This window comes from Haemaphysalis longicornis, unplaced genomic scaffold (genome assembly GCF_048455015.1).
Source record: "Haemaphysalis longicornis isolate Haplotype H1 unplaced genomic scaffold, Haemaphysalis longicornis Haplotype H1 scaffold_9, whole genome shotgun sequence".
Taxonomy (NCBI): domain Eukaryota; kingdom Metazoa; phylum Arthropoda; class Arachnida; order Ixodida; family Ixodidae; genus Haemaphysalis; species Haemaphysalis longicornis.
Window position 1 is genome coordinate 116,160,673 of NW_027526460.1, and position 23,633 is coordinate 116,184,305.

Consider the following 23,633-nt stretch of genomic DNA (forward strand, 5'->3'; position numbering starts at 1 on the left):
ATTCAATTTCTGTCGCATGCATGGTTACGCGTAGTGGTACACAGTGAGCCACAAGGCAGTTTCCTTCTTTGCATGCTTATAATTGCGCACCCAACTAAACATAGTTTGCCGTAAACTTTTATATTTGGTATAACAATATAATGGATATAACCAAACAATTACGACTCCCCTTCAACTTCGTTATAATGAAGTTTGAGTGTATAACGATTACAGGTGTTACTTCCGCTAAATCTGCATTTTTACGGAAATCTTTCAGCACCGAATCAACGCTAAGATGGCTCTGGAAAGGTCAGGCTCTCGTTTGAAACCAACTTGCTGGTTGCCTTCAGCGTCCCTTGAAGAAAACGAAACCACAAATTTCTGGCAGTGGCTGCCTACTGTTTCCCCCCTCCTGAGTTGTTTACACCCCTCCCCTACTTAGTAAAACTTGGAGTGTGATTCAACAAGGACGACAGAAAGGCGACAAACACAGGCGCTCTGTCGTCTTTCTGTCGTCGTTGTTGAATCGCGCTCTGTTTTACCAAATATGCACCAACTTGCCAAACAGTGTGCTCTACTCTCTTACTGCACCGCATGCCACCTCCCCGCCGCACCGGGTGCAAATACAATGCCTCTCCTGCGCGTACCGTCCCTGGAAGGGTCCCGCGTTGCGCAGTGCAATGTCCAGCTCCCTGGGTGCGGCCTGGGCGAGGGCAGTGGGGTCTGTGTACCCCATGTCAAAGAGCAGCCGTGCGAGGGGCCCGTCGAGGGAAGGCAGGGCCAGGAGCGGGCAGAGCTCGGGCTGCACCCCGAAGTGGAGGCGCGCCTGGAACTCTGACACCAGCAGCCCCAGGTGGCGCCAGCCAAGGCGCTGGCACAGCACACACACCATGCCTGCAACAGTGCAGTTCAGTGCAGTTCATATTTCCCAGAAACTGGTGTGATTTCCCAGGTAAAAAAAAAAAAGCCGGGGAAACCACATACAAGGCAATAGCAGCAAGCGTATGAAAGTGTAATCAAATTCCAATTACGTAATCATGGGGCACACTGGCCTTAGAAACTATTTTTTTGCTTTCAACCAATTTTGACGAAACTTCATGGGCTTGTCTAGTTTTTTCTGATTTCAAATATATAATTAGTTTTGATGAGAGGGGACTAGTTTCTGAGTTAATTAAAAATTTTCCTTGATTGTTCTTGACAACAATAGTAAAAAAACTATTTCAACTAAAGATTACCAGCAAGGCATGAATAGATACCGGAAGTTGTGAAGAATGAAATGTGGGAAGCAGATGTTTTGTTTTGCAATCACGTACAAGTTTACATCAATTCTAACTTGTATGTCTGAACTACTCCTGCTAGCCTATTAGAAATAATGCTAAATAAACAACTACTGAAACACAAAATAAAAAATCTACTTCCCATATAGCATGGTTTACACATTCAGCTTCACAGTGCAAAAGAAATCAACTTCCTAGTTGCACTACATGCTGGGATGTACCTCTAGAGAATTTTGCATCACTGCGATACCACTCGTGGCGAAAAAATGGGGAATTATGGGAAAATTGTTTCCTTTTGTTGAAATCAAGCCTCTATGGCTCTTATAAGTATCTGGTACCGTTCCATGCACGGACTTTTCGGAGGAAGTACTGTGTAAATCAAGAGAAAAGTGGTACCTAAAAAAATGCTTTTTTGGGCAATTTTTCGGTCCCAAAGGCCCATGTGCCCCCTTAACCCTTTGAGGGTTTTTGCCGTACGTGTACTGCAGCGGTTTTCCGTCCCGCAAGGTCTTTGCCGTACGGGTACGATTTCGAGCATCCATTTGAAATTTCGCGCCATATTAACGATGCATGCTCCCTGGGAGGTGCTGCCACCTCCTGGGACGTACAAGAAGTGTTCAAAATTTGATTGTGCTACCTTCTTGCGGTGAAAAACAGAACTCTCTGGCTTCGGCGCGTTGCGGCGTCTGTACGTGTCAACGCGTTTCGTGGTTTCAGTTTCGCCGCGTGATCGCATCAGAGGCACGCGAAACTTGATCGGCGCTCGCTATCAGGGGCGGCGGAAGTTGATTTCGATCTATATTGGCACTGCTCTTATCTTGTTTATTACCCACGCTCACTAGGTATTCTTGCCCTCCTTGCTTGGAACTGAAGTAACCTAATCGGAGACTCCGTTGCGGGGGCGGCGGAAGTTGATTTCTATCTATATTGGCGCTGCTATTAGCTTGTTTATCACTGGCGCGCATGAGTTATTCTCGCTCTCCTCGTTTACTGGGTTGTCTTCGAGTTCTTCAGATGCACGGCAAAGCGGCGATATGGCCCAACGAACTGCCCGCTCTGATGACACCGACCGCGATGACTCTTCTGACTCTGAGTTTGCTCCTTTCACCGAGTCTGAATCGGAAGACAGTCTTTCTTCGGAAGAAGACAGCTCATTTTTGGACATGCGCTTTATACGTGCAGACTGTGATAAGGCACTGTGCGTAGACCTGTGTTTCAAGGAATACCACACTCTGAAATACTATTGAACATTTTTCAGTTCTAAGTGATGCTGACCCCAAAATACTGTCCCTGATAATTTTTTACCATTTAATCCTGACTTTAGACATTTTGTACATTCCAAATCCGCAATAAACTAATTTGACCACCAGGGAAAGTTTAAAAAAAAAAAAAAATTCGACCCTCAAAGGGTAGGCTTGTGCGAATAGTGATATTTTAGTTCGAAGCGAATTCGAAGCGAATAGTCCTAGGGGTCGAATACTTTCGAAGCGAATTCGAATAGCTGTCAGGTGTCACTGAGACATTCCGGTAAAAAAGTTCTACAGTAAAATCTCGATGATACGAATATCGCGGGACCGCGAAAAATATTCGTATCATCCGAAATTCGTATGAACCAACACAGACCAAGAAATTGAGCTCTGAAAAAAGTTTTCGTTTAATTCTTTTCTTATTTTCGCATGGAGAAATCCGTGACGTTTTTCTGCTTGTTCTTAACCTCCATGTCGCCGAGCGGTAATTTCTAGACTTTTGTCTATTCACTCGCGGTGCCCAAGCTCACTTCAGGAGCGTTTTTGCATGCGATTCATGCGCGTCAGCGTTGCGCGCGCGATTTTAACGCCCGCCTCGGCGATTCCGCGCTCGCGGTCGCCTGTGCCTCTATCAGAAAATGACGCGCGTGGCAGTGGGAGGAGCCTGGCGCAAATGGGAAGGCGTGCACCTCAGGGCGGCAGTTTCGAAGCGCTCGAGACAGCTGGCTGGCTCCACAGGAGACGTTTAGGCTTAGCACCCCGGCAGATATTTCATAGGCGCTTTCACTCGCGGCGCAGATTTTTTATAGCACCATTTTCGCCCACATTGTTAGCTCGTTTACCGCACAAGAAACTTCGTGTGTGCTTTGAGCGGTATCTTAAGTAGCAGTTAGAAGCGGTGGCTCGAGCGCCCCGCACCACTTCGGTACCGAAGGTGCCGCCTGGTTGCCGCGGCCGGCCGGCAGCGTGCGGGTGGTTTCGCGGCGGCGTCAGCGCGCCTGTGGAGTCCGCGGCGCGTTTTCGCGAACAGAAAACAACAGCTCGGCCGTTCCTGGAGAAAGAGCCCGTACGTCACCGTCTCTCGCTTGTTCGTCAGTCGAGCGCCTCGCCGGCTCGTTTGTATCATCCGCCGGGCCGCGCAGGCCCGTTCGCGATAGCCGAAGTTTTTCCCATTGTTGCAGTGGGAACAATTTCATTGTTTGAAACAAGGAAACAGGAGTCTCGACTACCCTGCCGAACATGCGCGAAGGCTGGGACGAAGCGACAACGCTTTGAATGTGGCTTAGCTTGTCTTGGCTCCACATGTAGTCAAGCTGTAGGACTGAGGTCGATGGCACTGCGGCGTGCCTAACGAAACCGAAACTTGAACGAAGTTTTGATATTCGTTCATTCCGAATACTTCGAAATATCGGAAATTTTAAATTCGAGTCGAAGCGAATTCGAATACTGTAATATTCGTTCGAATATTCGAAGCGCCCGAATATTCGCACAAGCCTATCAAAGGGTTAATCATGTAGAGTAACAAGCAAAGCATATCATACAAACTTTAAAAAAGTACCACGGACCATGAAGCATAAGGTAGACAAGTTAACAAAATGTGCATGGAAAACAGTGAATCTACATTCTGCATACATGTACGGTATAAGAAGTAACAAACAGCCCTAACGCTTTATAGCAGTAACAACAACAACAACAACAAAAAAGAAATATGAACATAAACATTATGAGCAAACACACAAGACATACCTAACTTGCAATGTACATTTACAAGTACAGTGTAGCAAAACCATCAACAGCACGAAATAGCAACCATGTACTTAAAAGGTATAGGAGGCCTACCGGTGGCCAGAAAAACCCGCATTATATCCAGTCCCGCGCTATAAGCGGTTACGTTATAAGCAGTCGACTTTGTATCACAATGTTTACAAATTACTTGAGTGTCCCTTTAAGACCTTCAAAGAAGCATGGCACTTTGGCTTGGTGCATCAAATGTTGGAACAGCATGTGAGTGATCACTGATGAAGAAACTGCTACCCATTTACCGAAGCCTCAGCGTGCAACACAGGCAGATTTAACAGGAAAAATGGTGCCCTCTTAGCAGCCTCTGTACAGTGGGGGGTCCCTGCAAAACCGTTGCTGCTAGTCTTGCTCTCCAAGCCGACCTGTAGCACTCAAAGAGCTATACGGTGAAAGCCACAGCTACATTAGATTAGATTAGATTATGGTGGGGCTTAATGTTCCAAAGCTACAACTGGACTATGAGCTGAACACAGTGGAGGACTCCGGATTAATTTCGACCACCTCGAGATCTTCAACGTGTGCTGAAACTTCGACACGCGGGCGTTTTCGCTTTTCGCCTCCATCCAAAAAGCGCTGATTGGTTGATTGTAGGGTTTAACGCGCCGACACAACGCAGGCGATGAGGCCCACTGTAGTAAAGGGCTCCAGATCAACTTTGACCACCTGGGGATCTTTAACGTGTGCCAAAATCTCGTACACTCGGGCGTTTTTGCTTTTCGCCTCCATCAGAAAAGCGGCCGCCGTGGCCGGGAATCGAACCCGCATCCTCGTGCTCAGCAGCGCAACGCCTTAGCCACTGAGCCACCGCGGTGGGTCCATCCAAAAAGCAGCCACCACAGCTGGGGTCAAACCTGCATGCTCTCCCTATGTTGAACAACTCTAAAAGGGAGTGTCCACAACCGCCATACCAGCGAAGGTGGCCGCCCCCTGCTGGAGGGACTGGAGCAGGCCCCGGGCGCAGGCGAACGTGTGGGCCACCTCGGCCAGGGGCCGCTCCGAGGCCAGCCGATCCAGAGCCAGAGCCAGGTAGAAGCGGCAGCAGGCGTCCCTTGCGTAGCCGGGGCCTGGTGCCCGGCCGCCGGCCGCCCGGGCAATGCACGCCTCGTCCACATCCACCATGGCGGCCACTCGGCGCTGGGCGGGCGGCAGACGCTCCCACAGCTCCTGGTAGCGGCCCCAGTCCAGGGGGCCCAGCTGCGAAGGACAGGCAGGGGTGCGAGATGACAGGCAACTCTGTTGAGTGCATGTCCGAAAAAGCTCGAAGGCATCCACGCTATTCATTGCAAGAGCTCCACGCAAAGCTGGAAAGAAGCGTATCATGGACTGGCCTGTCGTGGACTGGTGTGCACTGCTGGTAACAGTTCCTGCCACAACAATGACACAACACATGTGGCCGAACTGTGGCTGTGCACGGCCTTGTCACTCTTCTGGATTGCAGGGTCTCTATTTTCATTTGTGGGGGTTTCACAAACCTTGGCCGGTACGAAATGTGCACGGCTATGTGGAACAGTGGTGCGTTATTCTTGTCCCCGAACAAGAAGCCGTAAATCCTGCAGGTAACAAACGCACCTTGCCTGCCTCACAAGGGTCTAAGCAGATATGGGTAGTAATGATGACTCTGAGCTAAGGGACCTCAGACTGGAGCCGACACCAGTATGGCCCTCAAGTGGGGACATGGCTTTTAAAACAACTTCTCTTAATTTTCAAGTAAACTCTGTGAAACTTGCCAGTCTTGGTGCTTTTTTCCACTGATTTCAAATATGCCATTATTTTTTGAGTGAATCAATTAGTTACAGGGACAATTAGAGATAATTAGCCATTTTTGGAGGAACAATGGACAAAACGGTGCTGGTCATAAAACTGTAATATTTATATTTCCTGATACTAAGAACCCTGATGAATGCAATAATCGAAGCACAGGGGTGAGACAGCTGAATCAAGTTTGGGAGCAGTTTTTGGAGCAGTAAAATCTCGATTTCGGAGCAGAAGAACCTTGGTTTGGAGCAGTTAACAACATTTATTATGTCACCTTAGGTGCCCAAAAAATGAAATTTTTGGCAACTCGGGGGGGAAAGAGCACTTTTTAATCAGTTTTGAATGTATATAACACTGAAACAGCCTTTTAATAAAGATTTTCTACCAGAGTATCACGAGGCACTAAATGCACTACCTTTTTAGAAACCATTTTTAAATTCTTAGGCTTTATGTATACATAGCATGGAGTTCTGTTGAAAATATCAAATTGAAAAACTAAGCAATCGTAAGGCATTTTTATTATCATGGGAATCCCGAAATTATTATTTTTGTAATCCCAGACTCGACTTTAGGCACAAGTGTACAGCCACGGCAAATGTTGCACAAAGCGAGATGACAGTCGTCGCACCCCACCAACTTTCCCATTTCAAACACTAAGGTGCACGTTCACTACGATCGATCGTAATTTGAGTAACTTTGATATGTTTAGCCAGCTCCCTTTTGGCATTAAATTTCACTTCAGATAGATGAACCACTATTACTAGCGTGCAATAATAGCCCGTCCCACTATCGGATACTGCTTGAACATTTTGTGGCGATGTAGCCTGCGCCGCCCCTTTTGAAGTGTCGACCGTCCCATTCCCGCCGCTCGCAAGCTCGCTGTCAAAGGCAGCAAAAACTCCGCATTTTATAACAACACAATGAGTCCGAAATTTCACTTCAAGCGCGCACTGCGCCTCACACGAAACGCGGTGAATTCGCGGGCACCGCGTTGTTTTTTATGAGCTCCACCTTTCGAGTGGCACAACTTCCCGTAACAGATCAAACGACTAAATGTAAACCTAGCCACCCCCATAACCAAAAGCACGGTAGAAATCTGCGAAGAGCGGTCTGCCTGAACTAGAGTGAACTAGCCTGAACTACGAGCAACTGCTCCGCCCGCTGGCCATGTTTTCCGATCTTCACCATACCAAGATGGCGGTGCCCCGCATACGTACGTCATGTCGTTCTGGAGATACGGCGCTCAGAAAATTGCCGTTTTGTCATTAACTTGAACAAGTTTTGTCGCCTCAGTAAACATTAGTATTTTTATACAGGACTTTGCAATGATTTTCGATGGGAAAGCTTTAAAGGGACAGACAACCGATTTTTGTCGCGTATAGCTCATATGAAAGCCAGCGTTTTATATAGCCTGGTAACCACAAGCAATTTCTAAACAAATTGGTGGAAATAATTTTAATTTGGCAGCAAACTACCTGAAATTGGAAGGGGGCGGTTCGTAGTGCAGAAACATGACACTACAGTATGTGTCCCTGTCACGTGACCTGCAAACCTAGCAGCTGCTGTACCTGCTGAAACGTTTACAGTCTAATCCCGCTACAACGAAGTCCGCTTCAACGAAATATTTTCAATTCCCCGTCAGCTAGCCATAAAAGTCAATGCAACAAAGTCCTCACCACAACGAACCATTTGTCTGGCTTGCTTTCGCTTCAACGAAATTTTCTATGAATTGGGCTGGGTTTGAACAATTATTTTAAAATAAAATAAGCATAGCGCCAGCTATCTGTAACTTTTTAAACATTCAGGACGCTTAGTTTCACCGAAAACATGCACGGTGCGCCCACACCGCCACCCAAAACAAAACAAAAAAAAAACTCATAGGCGGACGCCATTGTTTGATGGTGATAACGATGTGGCTGGCCGTCTTTACATGAGGCACAGGCCCGGTTCACCAAGCCGGAGCTACAGCCAATCTGTATCCAATTGAAATCGCACGAATGTGCTCCGCTGCTGGCGCGGCGCCGTCATGTATGCGTTGTGACTCGTGAGCAGCTGTCCTTGCCATTTTCCTTCTACCATTCTTCATAGCCAAGAGCAAAAATCATGTTTGCGTGTTTGGTCATGCAGCCAAGTCATCTTATCTTAGTCGCGAGCGCGCGGTCATGTTTAATGCAAGCGCGCGCGTCTTGCCTGCCAAGGTCAGTAGCTGCCGTCTGCCGTGCCGTCAAAGGATAAGATAACGGCACTGCTCCTGCCACAAACGAGAGGGGGGCTTCCGGCGGCCTAGCAGCTATCTGCAAGTAATCAGCTCGGTGGGCACGCCTTGTTGTGCAGCAATACGATTTGCGCCTGCATTTCTTCACCCCCCTCCGTAACGCGTTTTTTGCGTGCAGTGAACACAGATAACCATTGGTATGTTTGTTATCCAAATAAACATGATGTTATTGCGCGTCACTCCTTTTTCTAAACATTGTTTGTTTGCTGTCAATGATGCGGAAACATACGGGGCTATTTTTGGGGTCTTTCCGTGGTGTGTTAGGGCGGATTTCGCCTCAACAAATTTTCGTTTCAACGAAATTTTTCACACGTCCCGTCAATTTCGTTGTAGCGGGATTCGACTGTATTTACGTATTAAAAACCTTTTAACACAAGTATTTGTACAAGGTTAAATGGCATATGTATTTCTAAACATTGTTTTGAAAATTTTAAAGACACACCGCCCACCGTCGCTGGGTGGCTTTCAGTGTGGCTAACTGAGCCTCCATGCCCACATTCAACGGCAGTGTTCAGCAATTCAGACCCAGCGAAGGAGCTTTGACGATTCTGCCTGAGTCAGGGGCGTTTGTTCTGCCAAAATATTTGATTTCCGTTTCCAAATACGCCAACGGCAGCTTAAAAAAAAGAAAAAAAAAAAAAAAAACGTCGTGCCCGGGGAGAATTGAACTTCCCACCTCCACAACGTGAAGCCAGATTCTACCTATCGTCTATCCCAGGGGTTCTCAAGCATGTTGGTCCCAGGGAACCCTGCTAAGTTCCGTTAAGTGCCAAGGAACCCCCCCTCCCCCCTCCCGCCATTTTTCATTCCGTTCATGCTACATTAACGTGCAATAAATTCAAAAGCAAGCAAGGGTACCGTTTTTTTTTCCCGTCGACTTTACGCGAATGCGTACGCTAGCGGCACCTATCTCCAAACAGGAGAAATGCACATGGGGGTAATATAAGACCGAGATTCAAGTGCAATACTAGTCTAACCACGTGGCCCGTTTTCGGAGTCTGGCTGGCTGCAAGTTGCTGGCGAGATTTATTGCGCAGCTCGCGCGTTTCTGTTATGCGCCAAGATGTGCTTACTGACACTCGGGCGTGAGTAATGGAGGTTCCTTAGATCGATAGCACCTCAAGTTCACCATATAAGACTTTGCGACTGTGGAACCAGGGAAAATTTATCAGTGGCTCGCGGAACCCTGAGGAACCCCTAGGTTCCACGGAACCCACTTTGAGAAACCATGGTCTATCCCAACAGATGGCGTATTCGTGCAAAATAAACCGTTGCATTAAAAAAACACATAAAGAAATAGGAAAGCCTGCGATACAAACTTTTTTAGCTGGGGACAATTTTTTAAATATCGTTTTTCATTTTGCATACAGACAAAAGTATCTTGCCGAGCTACTCTATGTCATGGTTGCCAGCATTATTTTTGAGAGGGACACATACGGCTCGTAGATCTAAAAATTTCGATTTAAAAAGTTTAGAGCGTTATCAGCGAAACCGCTTCTCGTCAAGGTGCTTTAAGTGATGCCCTTTTATTTGGGACAGAGAATATATACTCGACAAAAATCGGTTGTCTGTCCCTTTAAAAACGTATGGATATGACATGTGCAACCCGACATTGTGACTTCCGAAAAAACTATTTTGGGGACCATTTTATGCGGGTTTTTTATTGAATGATCAATAAATTAATTTTTACAAACAGCATCAACTTGGCGGGTAATGAAAATTATGCAGTCAGTAAGCATTTTTCCCTATGAAACTGATGGGAGCGTTAAAATCGTTGGCGGTTTTGGAGCAGTTTGGCGCAATTTTACCAATTTTCAAGCTTTTGGAGCAGCCTGGTGCAGGAAAACAAATTTGTATCAAATCTGCGCAATATGCGCAGCTGTCTCACCCCTGGAAGCAGTTTTTTGATGCCTCACTTGGAACTAATTTTACAGCTCATTAAACCTTCGCGGCACCAGTGACAAGGAACCATCTTGAGTGCCGATTTCAAACACCAAAGTTTAATGAGCTGTAAAATTAGTTCCAAGAGGCGCATCAAAAAACCGATTCTCTTATTGCATTGAGCAGGGTTCGTAGTATCAAGAAATATAAAGATTACAGTTTTATGACTAGCATCGTTTTGTCCATTGTTCCTCCAAAAATGGCTAATTATCTCTAATTGTCTCTGGAACTAATTGATTCACTAAAAAAATAATGGCATATTTGAAATTAGTGGAAAAAAGCATCAAGACTGGCAAGTTTCACAGAGTTTACTTGAAAATTAAGAAAAGTTGTTTTAAGAGTCATGTCCCCCCTTAAAGGAACAGACAACCGATTTTTGTCGAGTATATGTTCTCTATCCCAAATGAAAGGAAACCCCTTAAAGCACCTTAATGAGGAACGGTTTTGCTGATAACGTCCCAGAACTTCCTAAATCGAAATTTTTCGATCTACGAGCCGTATGTGTCCTCCCAAAAATCAAGCTGGCAACCATGACATACAGTAGCACGGTAACGTACTTTTCAATTTCAATAAGTGAATAAACGAGGTTTTTAATAAGTGAATAAACATTTCAGCAGTCACAGTAGCTGCTAGGTTTGCAGGTCACGTGACCAGGACGCATATTGTAATGTCAAGTTTCTACACTATGAACCACCACCGTTTCGATTTCAGAATGTTTGGTGCCAAATTAAAATGATTTCCACCAATCTGTTTATAAATTGCTTGTGGTTACTGGGCTATATAAAATGCTGGCTTTCATTTGGGATAGCAGGGATGAGACAGCTGAATGAGATTTGGGAGCAGTTTTTGGAGCAGCAAAATCTTGATTTTGGAGCAGCAGAACCTTGATTTGGGGCAGATGAACGACATGTATTATGTCACTTTAGGAGCCTAAAAAATCACATTTTTGGCAACTTGGGAGGGAAATGTGCCCTATTTAATCGGTTTTGAATGTGCATAACACTGAAGCAGCCTTTCAACAAGTTTTTTCTACGAGAGTATCAAGGTACGAACTGCACTACCTTTTTACAAACCACTTTTAAATTCTTAGCCTGTATGCATAGAGTGGAGGTCCGTTGAAAATATCCAAACGAAAAACTAAGCAATCGTTAGGCGCTTTTATTATCATGGGAATGCCGAAATTATTTTTGTAATCCCAGACTCGGCTTTACGCACAAGTGTAGACGCGACACGGCAAAAGTTGCGCAAAGCGAAGTGACAGTCGTCACAAGGTGCACGTTCACTATGATCGTAATTTGAGTAACGTTGGTATGTTTACCCACCTCCGTTTTGGCATTAAATTTCACTTCAAACAGATGAACTATTATTACTAACGTGCGTAATAGCCCGTCCGGCTATCGGACTCTGCTTGGACATTTTGCAGCGATGTAGCCTGCGCCGCCACTTCTGCAGTGTCGATCGTTTCATTATCGCCGCTCGCAAGCTCGCTGTCACAGGCAGCAATAACTCAGCGTTTTATAACACCGCAATGAGTCCCAAATTTCACTTCAAGCACGCACCGCGCGTCACACTCAAGGCCGAAACATGGCGAATTCGCGGGCGCCACGTTGTTTTTGGTGAACTCCCGTCTTTACAGTCGCGCAACTCCCCACAACAGATCAAACGAATAAATGTGAATCCAGCCACCCCAATAACCAAAACCACGGTAGAAGTTGGCGAAGAGCACTCTGCCTGAACCACGAGCAACTGCTTCGCCCGGCAGTCATGTTTTTCAATCTTCACCACATCAAGATGGCGGCGCCCAGTAATGTCGTTCCGGAGATACGGCTCTCCTAAAATTGCAGTTTTTTCATCACCTTGCACAAGTTATTTGCCGTCTCAGTACACAAGTATTTTTTCTACAGGACTTTGCAATGGTTTCCGATGGGAAAACTTTAAAAACTCACAAAATATAACATGTGCAACCCGACATTGCAACTTTCAAAAAAACTATCTCGGGGACAATTTTATGTGGGTTTTTATTTAATGATCAATCAATTAAACCTTTACAAACAGCGTAACCTTAAAGATGTTGGAAAAGTATGCCGCCAGTAAGCATTTTCTCTACTGAAACTGATGGTAGCATTAAAATCCTTGGCCCTCAAACCGTTTCGGAGCAGTTTGGCACAATTTTTGAAAATTTCAAGCTTTTGCAGCAGCCTGGCGCAGGAAAACAAATTTGTATCAAAACTGCGCAATATGCGCAGTTGCCTCACCCCTGGGATAGAGATCATATACTCAACAAAAATCGGTTGTCTGTCCCTTTAAACAAGCATGAGCACTGACAATTTGAGCTAGAATAAATGTGACTGGGAGCACAGTCAGTGTTTCTCGATTTGCCAGCCCCCCACCTGAGCGCTGAGGTGTGCGGGTGTCACCAGGTACACCAAGTGCAGGTCGGTGTCGAGGGCGAGGCTGCGGCGGGCGCGCTCCAGCTCCCCGACCATGGCCAGGGCGTCGTCGGGCGAGAGGCCCGAGGCCAGCACCGCGCGGCCCAGCTGGCTGGGCCGGTAGCACCGCTCCTCCCCTTCCCCTGTCGAGTGAAGGGAACACGGAAGTTGGCCACGCCCACGCACGGTAAACCTGATTATCACATGGCAGAGCTCTTAACGTGAACTAATGCCCACACTTATCACAGTCCGACCCTTATTCATAAGCATGAGCTTGTTATAAACGGGACGGATAAAAATGGGCTTGATTGGACAGCACAGCTTTTGCACAACGATTGGCGAAGAGCTAAAAAGAAACAAAGTACTCCACAACAAATGATGCCAAATTGTATTTAACTTGACATGCCTGCCTGGCCTTCATTAACCCTTTGAAGGCAGAATTTGTTTTAAAGAAACTTTCCCAGATCGTCAAATTACTTTACGGTGATAAATTACGGCTACAAACAAGCTAAGAGCAGTGCAAATATAGATAGAAATAAACTTCCCCCACCCTTGCAAGGGAGTGCCAATAAAGATAAAAATCAAGTTGTGTGCGCCTCCATTGCAATCCCGCGGCAAAACTGAAACCACGAAAGGGCGTTGACACAGAACGCGTGACGTGCTGAAGCTAGAGAGTTCTGTTTATCTCCGCAAGAAGGGAGCACAATCAAATTTCAAACGCTTCTTGTAAGCCCTACGAGATGGCAGCACCTCCCAGTGAGCAGGCATTGTCATTATGCAGTGAAATTTCAAAAGGAGGGTCAAAACTGTACCCGTATGGCAAAGACCTTGCGGGAAACCGCCGCTGTACATATATGGCAAAAACCCTCAAAGGGATAACCAGGGAGGGGACAGTGTAGCAAGACTCATGCTCAAGAAACATTGTGGGGGAAAAAATAGAAAGAAATTAGAGAGGCAGAAAACGACCACCACTTCTAAGTTACCAGCTGAGATGTACCGTATTTTCGTGCGTATAACCCACCCCTGCATACAGCCCACACCCCACTTTCCGTCGACAGACAAAAAAACAAAACGAAACAAATATATACCCGCGTATTGCCCGCATATTTTACACATAAAAGGATGGACAAAAGCTACTACTCAAGCAACGTTACACATTTGTTTATGTAAAAGATCTTACCTAGCTTACTACGTAACTAGATGACTTGCTGTATATGTTTCTTCAGGTTGGTATATTGTTTAGCTGTGTCTGCAAAATAAGCACTGTCAACAGGATTGTGATGAGGTGTCCCTGCAACAAATCGAGAGGCCAATCCACCTAACTTCACGTGTGTAGCAGGCAAAAAAAACTGGCCGCGTATCTGCTCCTTTCGTTGCAAATGTCGTCAAAAGACGATAGTCTTTGTAGACATTTGCAAAGTATGTGCCCTCTTCGCTTTCCCACTCACCTATCATGCATTTCCTGCACCGTCGCGCTCATCCCAAGGTAAACACACTAAAGGTTTGCGCAAGGCGATTTGAATTTACCGCATTCCACTGCTACAGGCAGGGTTCCTCGATGCCAGCACTGCAATACGGCGGGGACGTGCGTGAATGGAGGCGGCCGATACAAGGTTTATAGAACCGTGTGGCCATGCTCCACGTGCGTTCCAAGCAGAACGTGGAACCTAGCTAGTGGGACCTTTCGTTGCTGTTGCCGCCTGATTTTTCATATGCTGCCAGGAGGCGGCGGTTTTCTGCAGTAGATGTCATTTGCTATCGAAAAACCAAGCACCCAAGAGTTTTTTAATAAAGGAACACTGTAAATATCCCTTGTGTATTAATTTTCTGTCTTACATTTGCGTAATGCCTTGTTCTTCTTCAACAAAGTTGACAAGTATGAACATATAAACCGGGCTTAGACGTTTACATTTTGCTGTGAGTATATGAGACTATTGCGCAGCAAGCAATTTACTTTGGCCAGGTGGCTGAATCAAGTTACAGACAGACAGATGGACAGACAGACCAAAATTTCTGGGTTTAAGTAGTTTAAAAAGACGCAAGGTATGAGGAAGAAGAAGGAGAAGCTGCTCGTTCTCTGAGGCAGGAAGACAGCCACCCTCGCGGTGTAGGCCCGAGGACCGTCGCCGGCTCTCCCGTTCGAGCCACCTCCCGAGCTGCCAAGGAGACGACAAGAAGCTGTTGTGCCCTTAGGAGTGAGCGGTGTTCTGGTGACGTGGCGCGCGGGCAGCGAGGCCTCGCCGCGGCGCAGGCCTAAGCCTTTCCGTCCCGCCGCTGGCCATCGGCCACCGTCACGTGGTTGTCCAGCCAGACACCTCCACAACGACTCCAGTAACCTCCCCGTGGCCAGGGAACCGCGTCTCGCGAGTCGTCACATCCAGACCATCTCGTCTCGGCGATCGCCGTCTGTGAGCATGACTCTTTGTCCGCCGTCATCCGTACCTTCGTGTTTCCGCGTGTAGTCCGTCTGTGTGCTACAGTGTCTATTCCGGCTTTGTACATTATTGAGTTATTACAGTCGAATCCCGCTACAACGAAATTGACGGGACGTGCGAAAAATTTCGTTGAGGCGAAAATTCGTTGAGGCGAAATCTGCCCCAACACACCACGGAAAGGCCAGAAAAATAGCCCCGTACGTTCCCGCAACATTGGCAGCATAATACAATGTTTAGAAAAAGGAGTGACGCGCCATAACTCATGTTTATTCGGATAACAAACATACCAATGGTTATCTGTTTTTTCACTGCACCCAAAGAAGGCGTTACGGAGGGGTGTGAAGATATGCAGGCGCAAAACGTATCGTATCGCTGTACAACAAGGCGTGTCCACCGAGCTGACTACTTGCAGATAGCTGCTAGGCTGTCGGAAGCCCCCCTCTCGCTTGTGGCAGGAGCAGTGCCATTATCTTATCCTTCGACAGGGCACGGCAGCTACTGACCTTGGCAGGCAAGACGCGCGCGCTTGCATTTAACATGACCGCGCGCTCGCGACTAAGATAGGATGACTAGGCTTCAAGACCAAACACGCAAACATGACTTTTGCTCTTGGCTATGAAGAATGGTTGAAGGAAAACGGCAAGGACAGCTGCTCACAACGCATACATGACGGCACCGCACCAGCAGCGGAGCACATTCATGCAATTTCAACTGGATACGGATTGGCTGTAGCTCTGGGGCTCCGCCTTGGCGAAGCGGGCCTGCGCCTCGTGTAAAGACGGCCAGCCACATCGTTATCACCATCAAGCAATGGCGTGCGCCTGAGTTATTTTTTGTTTTGTTTTGGGTGGCGGTGTGGTCGCAACGCGCATGTTTTCGGTGAAACTAAGCGTCCTGAATGTATAAAAAGTTACAGATAGCTGGCGCTATGCTTATTTTATTGTAAAATAATTGTTCAAACCCAGCCCAAATCATCGAAAATTTCATTGAAGCGAAAGCAAGCCTGACAAATGGTTCGTTGTGGCGAGGACTTTGTTGCATTGACTTCTATGGCTAGCTGACGGGGAATTGGAAATACAGTAGAATCTCGATGATACGAATCTCGCGGGACCGCGAAAAATATTCGTATCATCCGAAATTCGTATGAACCAACACAGACCAAAAAATTGAGCGCTGAAAAAAGTTTTCGTTTATTGCTTTTCGTACTTTCGCGTGAACAAATCCATGATTTTTTCTGCTTTTTTTAAACCCCCACGTCACAAAGCAGTCCTTTCTGGAGCGCGTAACGCTTCGCCTAGCTTCGCGCTTGTCTCCTTACTCCCGGTGTCCAAGCTCGCTACACGCCGCAACAGTCAAGCGTGAACCGCATGGTGCGTTTTTGCACGCGATTCGCACGCCTCGGCTTTGCGCGCGCTGTATTTTCACGGCCGCATTGTCGATTCCGCGCCCGCGGTATCTCCTACCTCGGTCAGAAAAAGACGCTGGCGACTTGCGAAACGCTCGAGACAACCCGCTGGCTCCGCCCGAGATGTTTAGGCTTAACACTCCGGCATATATTTTACGGGCGCTTCCACTAGCGGCGCGGATGGTGTTTTATAGTACCGTTTTCGCCAACGTTATCAGCTCCTTTACTGCACAAGAAACTTCGTGTCTGCCTTGAGCGGCATTTTAAAGAGCGGCTAGAAGCAGTCGCTCAAGCGGCCGTGCCACTTCGCGGCCGAAGCCGCCGCCATGTTGCCGCCGCCGGCCGCGGCGCGCGCAGCGTGCGAGAGGTTTCGCGGCGCGCATGGGGCGTGCGGGGCGCGTTTTCGCGAGCAGAAAACAACAGCCCGGCCGTTTCTGGAGAAAAAAGAGTGACAAATGGGGAGAGAGAGCCGTCACTTGCTTGTTCGGCAGTCGGGCGCCTCGCTGGCTCGTTCGTATCATCCGCCGGGCCGCGCAGGTCCGTTCGTAACAGCCGAAATTTTTCCCATTGCAAACAATGCAATTTTGCCGGGACTTTTCAGAAATTCGTATCATCCCGAAATTCGTATCACCCAGAATCGTATCATCGAGATTCTACTGTATTTCGTTGAAGCGGAAATTTCGTTGAAGCGGCGTTCGTTGTAGCGGGGTTCGACTGTATAGTTGGGGTATGTGTGCATTTGCGGAGGCGTAGTCCAGGCTTGTGACTTTCTACGCGGTCCAGCTCATTACAAGGATAACAATGGCTTAGTCGCTATTACTGCTGTAGGGGCATCACGGCCCAACACGCTTTGCAGTGAAGCTGCACCAAAGGAAATACCTCCCATGTAATCCGCACCTCTACTTCACCCCTGAAATTTCCACATTTTTGGTGCGGGTTATACACGCGAAAATATGGTAATGACGGAAGCCAGTGGGGCCACCTAGCATATGCAACTGCTGTGGGATGTCAGCACTGCAGCATGCTCAAAAAATCAATCAACGGGCAGAGACTCCGTGTTTTGTCTGAACGCTACAAAGATGGTTTCAGAGACACCTTTACAAGTAATGCATAGCTAATCAAAAACACAGGACCAAGTGCATAACCAACGATACAAAATGCCCCATGTTCATTTCATGCGCTGTATTGGAAATGGTGATGCACTGCTGCTGCTCTCCAAGCAGGCGGCACATTTAGCAGGTGTTTCAACAGTCCAGCATGGCCGTGTTACTTGCACCCACAAATGTATGTGTGCCAACCACTTTTTGATACTGGTGAGGTATAGGGGGGATTAAGGGGGCAGACATGGCTCTTAAAGCAACTTCTTTAAATTTTTAAGTAGACTGTGAAACTCGTCAGTCTTGCTGCTTTTTTCCCACTGATTTTAAATATGCCATTATTTTTGGAGTTGGTCAATTAAATCCCAAGATAATTAGCCATTTCTGGAGGAACAATAGACAAGACAGTGTTAGCCATAAAACTGTAATCTTAATATTTTCCAATACTACGAACCCTGTGTAGTGCAATAAGGGAATAGGTTTTTTGATGCACTGCTTGGAACTAATTTTACAGCTCATTACACTTCTGTGTTTGAAATGGGCATTCGAAATGGTTCCTTGCCACTGGTGCCACCACAGTTTAATTAATGAGCAGTAAAATTAGTTCAGTGCATCAAAAATCCGATTATGTTATTGCACTCACCAGGGTTTATAGTATTGGAAAATATAAAGATTGCAGTTTTATTAAGGCTAAAACTATTTAGCCTACTGTTCTTCCAAAAATGGCTAATTATCTCTAATTATCTTGGGAACTAATGGACTGACTCAAGAAATAATGGCACATTTGAAATCAGTGGAGAAAAAGGAGCAAGACCGACATGTTTCACAGAGTTTGCTTAACAATTAAGGAAGCTGTTTTAAGAGCACTGTACCCCCATAAGGGGGCACACTGATCATAGAAACTTTTTTGTACTTCGCCTTTTTTAGCGCTGATTTCAAACATGCAATTAGTTTTGATGTGAAGTAATTATTTTCCAAGTCAATTAAGAACTTTTCTTGATTGTTCTTGAGAACAATAGAAAAAAAACTACAGTCTAATCCCGCTACAACGAAGTCCGCTTCAACGAAATATTTCCAATTCCCTGTCAGCTAGCCATAGAAGTCAATGCAACAAAGTCCTCGCCACAACGAACCATTTGTCAGGCTTGCTTTCGCTTCAATGAAATTTTCGATGATTTGGGCTGGGTTTGAACAATTATTTTACAATAAAATAAGCATAGCGCCAGCTATCTGTAACTTTTTATACATTCAGGACGCTTAGTTTCACCGAAAACCTGCGCGGTGCGCCCAGACGGCCACCGAAAACAAAAACAAACTCATAGGTGAACGCCATTGTTTGATGGTGATAACGATGGGGCGATCCGTCTTTACATGAGGCGCAAGCCAGGTTCGCCAAGCCGGAGCTATAGCCAATCCGTATCCAGTTGAAATCGCGCGAATGTGCTCTGCTGCTGGCGCAGTGCCGTCATGTATTTGTTGTGAGCAGCTGTCCTTACAGTTTTCCTTCTACAATTCTTCAAAGTCAAAAGCATAAATAATGTTTTCGTGTTTATTCTTGAACCCGTGTCATCCTGTCTTAGTCACGAGCGTGCGGTTGCGATAAATGCAAGCGCACGCGGCTTGCCTGCCAAGGGCAGTTGCTGCCGTGCCTAGTCAGAGGACAAGATAACGGCGCCTTCCTGCCACAAGCGAGAGGGGGGCTTCCAACCACCTAGCAGTTATCTGCAAGTCATCAGCTCGGTGCAAACTCCTTTGCGCCTGCATTTCTTCATTTCTTCACCTCTCCTCTCCTCCTCAGTATCGCGCTCTTTGCGTGCTGGTAAAAAAAAGATAACCATTGGTATGTTTGTTATCTGATTAAACATGACGTTACTGCGCGTCACTCGTTTTTCTAAACATTGTATTATGCTGCCAATGATGTGGAAATATCCGGGGCTGTTTTTCTTGCCCTTCCGTGCTGTGTTGGGGCAGATTTCGCCTCAACGAAATTTTTTGCACGTCCCGTCAATTTCGTTGTAGCGGGATTCGACTGTATTTCAACAAAAGATTACTAGCAAGGCATAAATAGATACCAGAAGTTGTGGAGAATAAGATGTGGGAAGCAGTGCTTTTGTTTTGCGATGACATACACGTTTACATCAATTCTAACATCTAGGTTTGAACCCCTCCTGCTAACCAATTAGAAGTAACGCTAACTAAACAACTACTGAAACACAAAATGCAAAATCTGCTTCCCATATCACATGGTTTATACATTCAAGCTTCACAGTGCAACGGAAATTATCTTCATAGCTGCATTACGTGCTGGGATGTACCTCTCGAGAATTTCGTATTACTGCGATACCACTCGAGGTGAAAAAGTGGGGAATTATGAGAAAATTGTTACTTTTTTGTTGAAATCAGGCCTGTATGACTCTTATAAGTATCTGGTACTGTTCCACGTATGGAATTTTTGGAGGAAAATCTGTGCAAATCAAGAGAAAAGTGGTACCTAAAAAAAATGCTTTTTTGGGCAATTTTTTGGTCCCAAAGGCCCACGTGCCCCCTTGAAAGAAATACGAACAACCGAGCACACAACCTCTGATGCACGCTGCACCGTCTGGCTGCAAAGTCGGTAAACTGCGCGCACGTGCAAGCCTTACTTTTAGGGGAAACGCTTGATAAAGAAGCGATGCCGGTCATTTGTTTTGCGGCGCCTTTTTACGCTCTTTCGCCAACCAAGCAGAGCCAGGTTGCTCAAACAGTTTAGCCTTCAAGCCACAAACGCGTGAAACTTCCAACAAGCTACACTTTGGGGGAGCCCGTCGACCTTTCCTGCTGGTGCTGGCCCTCACCCTGTAGGTGGATGAGTTGGTGGTCGACGAGGAACTGGAGGGCCCTGTCAAGGTCTTCTTGCACGCTGGCCTCCTTGTCGCCGGCTTGGGTGCAGCCCAGGTGGTGCCGCAGGGTGCAATGGGTGTACAGCAAGAGCTCCTCGGGGCTGCTGGCCACCCCACTGGCCACCACCTTGGTGAGAAGGGGGTGCGGATGGGGTGCAAAACAATCACTGGAAACAGCTCTTGTGAAGTGAGCCAAGTATTAGGTTACTGATCACTTAAGTACCATATTTATTCGATTATAAGGGGGTCAAATTATAAGGCAAGGGTGCAGTTTGCACAGTAAAAACAATCATCGTGCACACGCACACACACATATACACATATATATGTATACACATATATACACACACACACGCACACACACATACATATACACACACTGAGCTTGGAATATAAGGCAAGGTATGACTTTGAGACTATGGATTTTGGAAAAAAACCTCGTCTTATATTAGAATAAATACGGTATGTCAACAGGGTTCCCATTCAGTCCGCAAGTTTCTGGAGCAGACCAGTTGGGGCTGCAACAACTAATGACAGCCACGAGTAAAAGTTTCTGGGCCACGTAAAGCTGTGTGTCAAGAAACGAATGCTGCTAAGCTAGCTTCCAGGCAGTTTGCTCAGTTGTAAGAACATAACATATCCTGCACAAAACACCCCACTTTCAACGTTTGGCCCACGCGCCTGTTATCTGGTCACCTTCTACAGCCTCAATTTTGTATGGCATAGCATATCCTTTTACAGGGGTGAGGCAGCTGAAACAGATTTGGGAGCAGTTTTTGGAGCAGTAAAATCTCTATTTTGGAGCACAAGAATCCTAATTCGGAGCAGTTACGCCACTTAATATGTCCTTTTAGAAGCCCCCCCCCAAAAATCAAGCATTATCCCCCCGTTAATGTCACTGTACAGTACCAGCAAGGAAAAAAAGGCAAAGTGCATTGAGCGCTTGGACAGTCACTCCCCACGGCGGCCTTGCTTTTTGTTGCCATAGCCACGACTAGTGTCACTAAGGGCACTAGCCACACCCAACCGGGAAGACCGCTTTAGCGAACCTGGCTGGAGAGCCAATGGCGGGCTTTAGAAGCTATCGCTTGTTTCGTTTCACCGTCTATCTTTTGCTGCCGTTTCTGCATTTGTGAGTGAGCGAAAATAAAAGAGGTGCCCGGAAGGCAGAAAACGAGGGATCAGCTTACCTAAAGATACCAAGATCATATGAACCACCCTGACTCCCCTAAAAACAGCACCACCTATGGAAAACCGTGTTGTGCACTCCACCTTTCTCACTTTTGAAACTGAAGCTATGGTCAAAATTCCTGCTTTTCAGGCTATTTTGGAGCAGCTTGGCATCTTTTTCGCGATTTTCATGCTTTTGGAGCAGCCTGGTGCAGGAAAACGAGATTGTATCAAACTGCGCAATGTGCGCAGCTGTCTCCCCCCTGCTTTCAACAGTGACAGTGTTATAAAGAGAACTATTGAATAACTAGGCCCCTCGTTCATTCTAAATTTTGGAACAGTTCTACAGTCCAGTAAAACTTGCAATACATAGTTGACGTCTTTCCTGGTCATGGCACATTCACTGTGTGTGGTTTCTTGCATTACAAAGTTTGCATCTGGGTGTCGCCCGCGAAATCTTTTGAGTTTTGAATACAGTTAATCGAAGAGGATTCCAATATAGTTGAACATAGTAATTGGCAATTCAATTTATGAAATTCATGCTTGTGTGAATGATTTTTAAAGAAATGATCTATCGTTTCACCTGTTTAATCAAGGCAGTGATTTCAAATATTTGCATTCGGTGTAAAAGGGATTTAAGAAAATAAACAGCATGAAAGTCTCTCTCCAAACACCTGGCCGAGGCGATTTATCTTGGAAACTGAAAAGTACATTCTATGGAATAAACAAATAATACTACATAGGAAGTGCATAATTTTGTGTTTGTTATTCAAGTTGCTGTTAATCATCCAAAGACGAACTCTGAGCATAGCTGAAACATTCCAGACTCTAATTTGGCTAAGTAACTACATACTGTAAAAGGAGTGACATTTGGGCGAGTTGGTACTGGTTATGCATGAACGGCAGCGTAAAAACAAGAACAAGAAGACGACAAGACGATGCTGTCGCCCTGTCATCTTGTTTCCCTCTTGTCATTGTCTATTACGCTGCCGTTCAAGATGAGTAACTGCTACAAGGTGTCCATAAACTCTTTTCCAAATCTGTTACGGTGCAGAGCACTTTAGGGGCTTGCCTTTTCATAGTAGCTCGCTCGCTGGACCCAAGTAGAGCCACACGGCGTTCCATCGCAGCGGCTGTCGTCGCAGCATAACCCAGAGGCTTCGAAAGCCAAGCGGTTTATATAGCCATAAGCATTAATCAAAACTCATGAACCACTGCCGCTTGTCCTACATTTTCCCCGTTGTTTAGCACAAAGAAAACTGCAGCTACATTTGCGGCAAAATATACGTAATTAACTGGCAGCGACTGCGTTCCTTTAGTTAAAAACGCTCGTTGGGTTGGTTTCAACGATAGATAAGCGAAAAAAAGTGGCAGTGCAACGCCAGCACGTGCGGGGACAAAAACACAAAGAGAACAGAACTCCCGCTGGTGCAGTTTCCGGCAGGGGGCGCACGAGCACTGCGAAGGCGGGAAATTTGAATTGCACGGGGTGGCAGCAATGAGTGGATAACACCGCTACAGCCCATAATGGCGAATCACTGCTCTGCACTTCCGACAGCTTTCCGATGCTAGTGGTGTAAAATAACATGTGAACAAATGACACACGCACGCACCTCGAGCAGTGCCCTGCGAAAGCTGCCGCCGCTGCCGCTCAGGCAGGACGTGATGGGCTGGGCCTTGGCACTGCTCAGCTGCTGCGCAAGGGCACGGTCCGCCTCACGGCACATCAGGATGCTCTCACCTTGGGGGAGGAACAGGGAAAGGGGAGACGGGCGTCACTTTCTCTCCCCCTCTTTAGCTGTTGCCAAAACCCATGGAGGCCTAAAGACAGCCAGCCCATACACACCCATTCGTTCTACTTTTGAGTGGTGCAAAAATTTGCATCTGCAAATGCCCCTTTTGCCAGCCATCCAACTGTAAAACGTTGTGGCCTCGCTCGGCGTC

At 46.6% G+C, this 23,633-nt stretch overlaps 1 protein-coding gene across 1 annotated transcript in view; it reads right to left on the reverse strand.

The window, feature by feature from the left end:
- Positions 1 to 23,633, reverse strand: part of LOC144153374 (DNA polymerase theta-like) — a gene marked incomplete at its 3' end in the record, with an annotated part of 93,379 nt that overhangs the window by 32,707 nt on the left and 37,039 nt on the right. Inside the window, 5 exon segments of the mRNA XM_077685027.1 lie at positions 627 to 873; positions 5,212 to 5,497; positions 12,665 to 12,846; positions 20,475 to 20,646; positions 23,303 to 23,430. Of these exon segments, the coding sequence (XP_077541153.1) occupies positions 627 to 873; positions 5,212 to 5,497; positions 12,665 to 12,846; positions 20,475 to 20,646; positions 23,303 to 23,430 (1,015 nt within the window).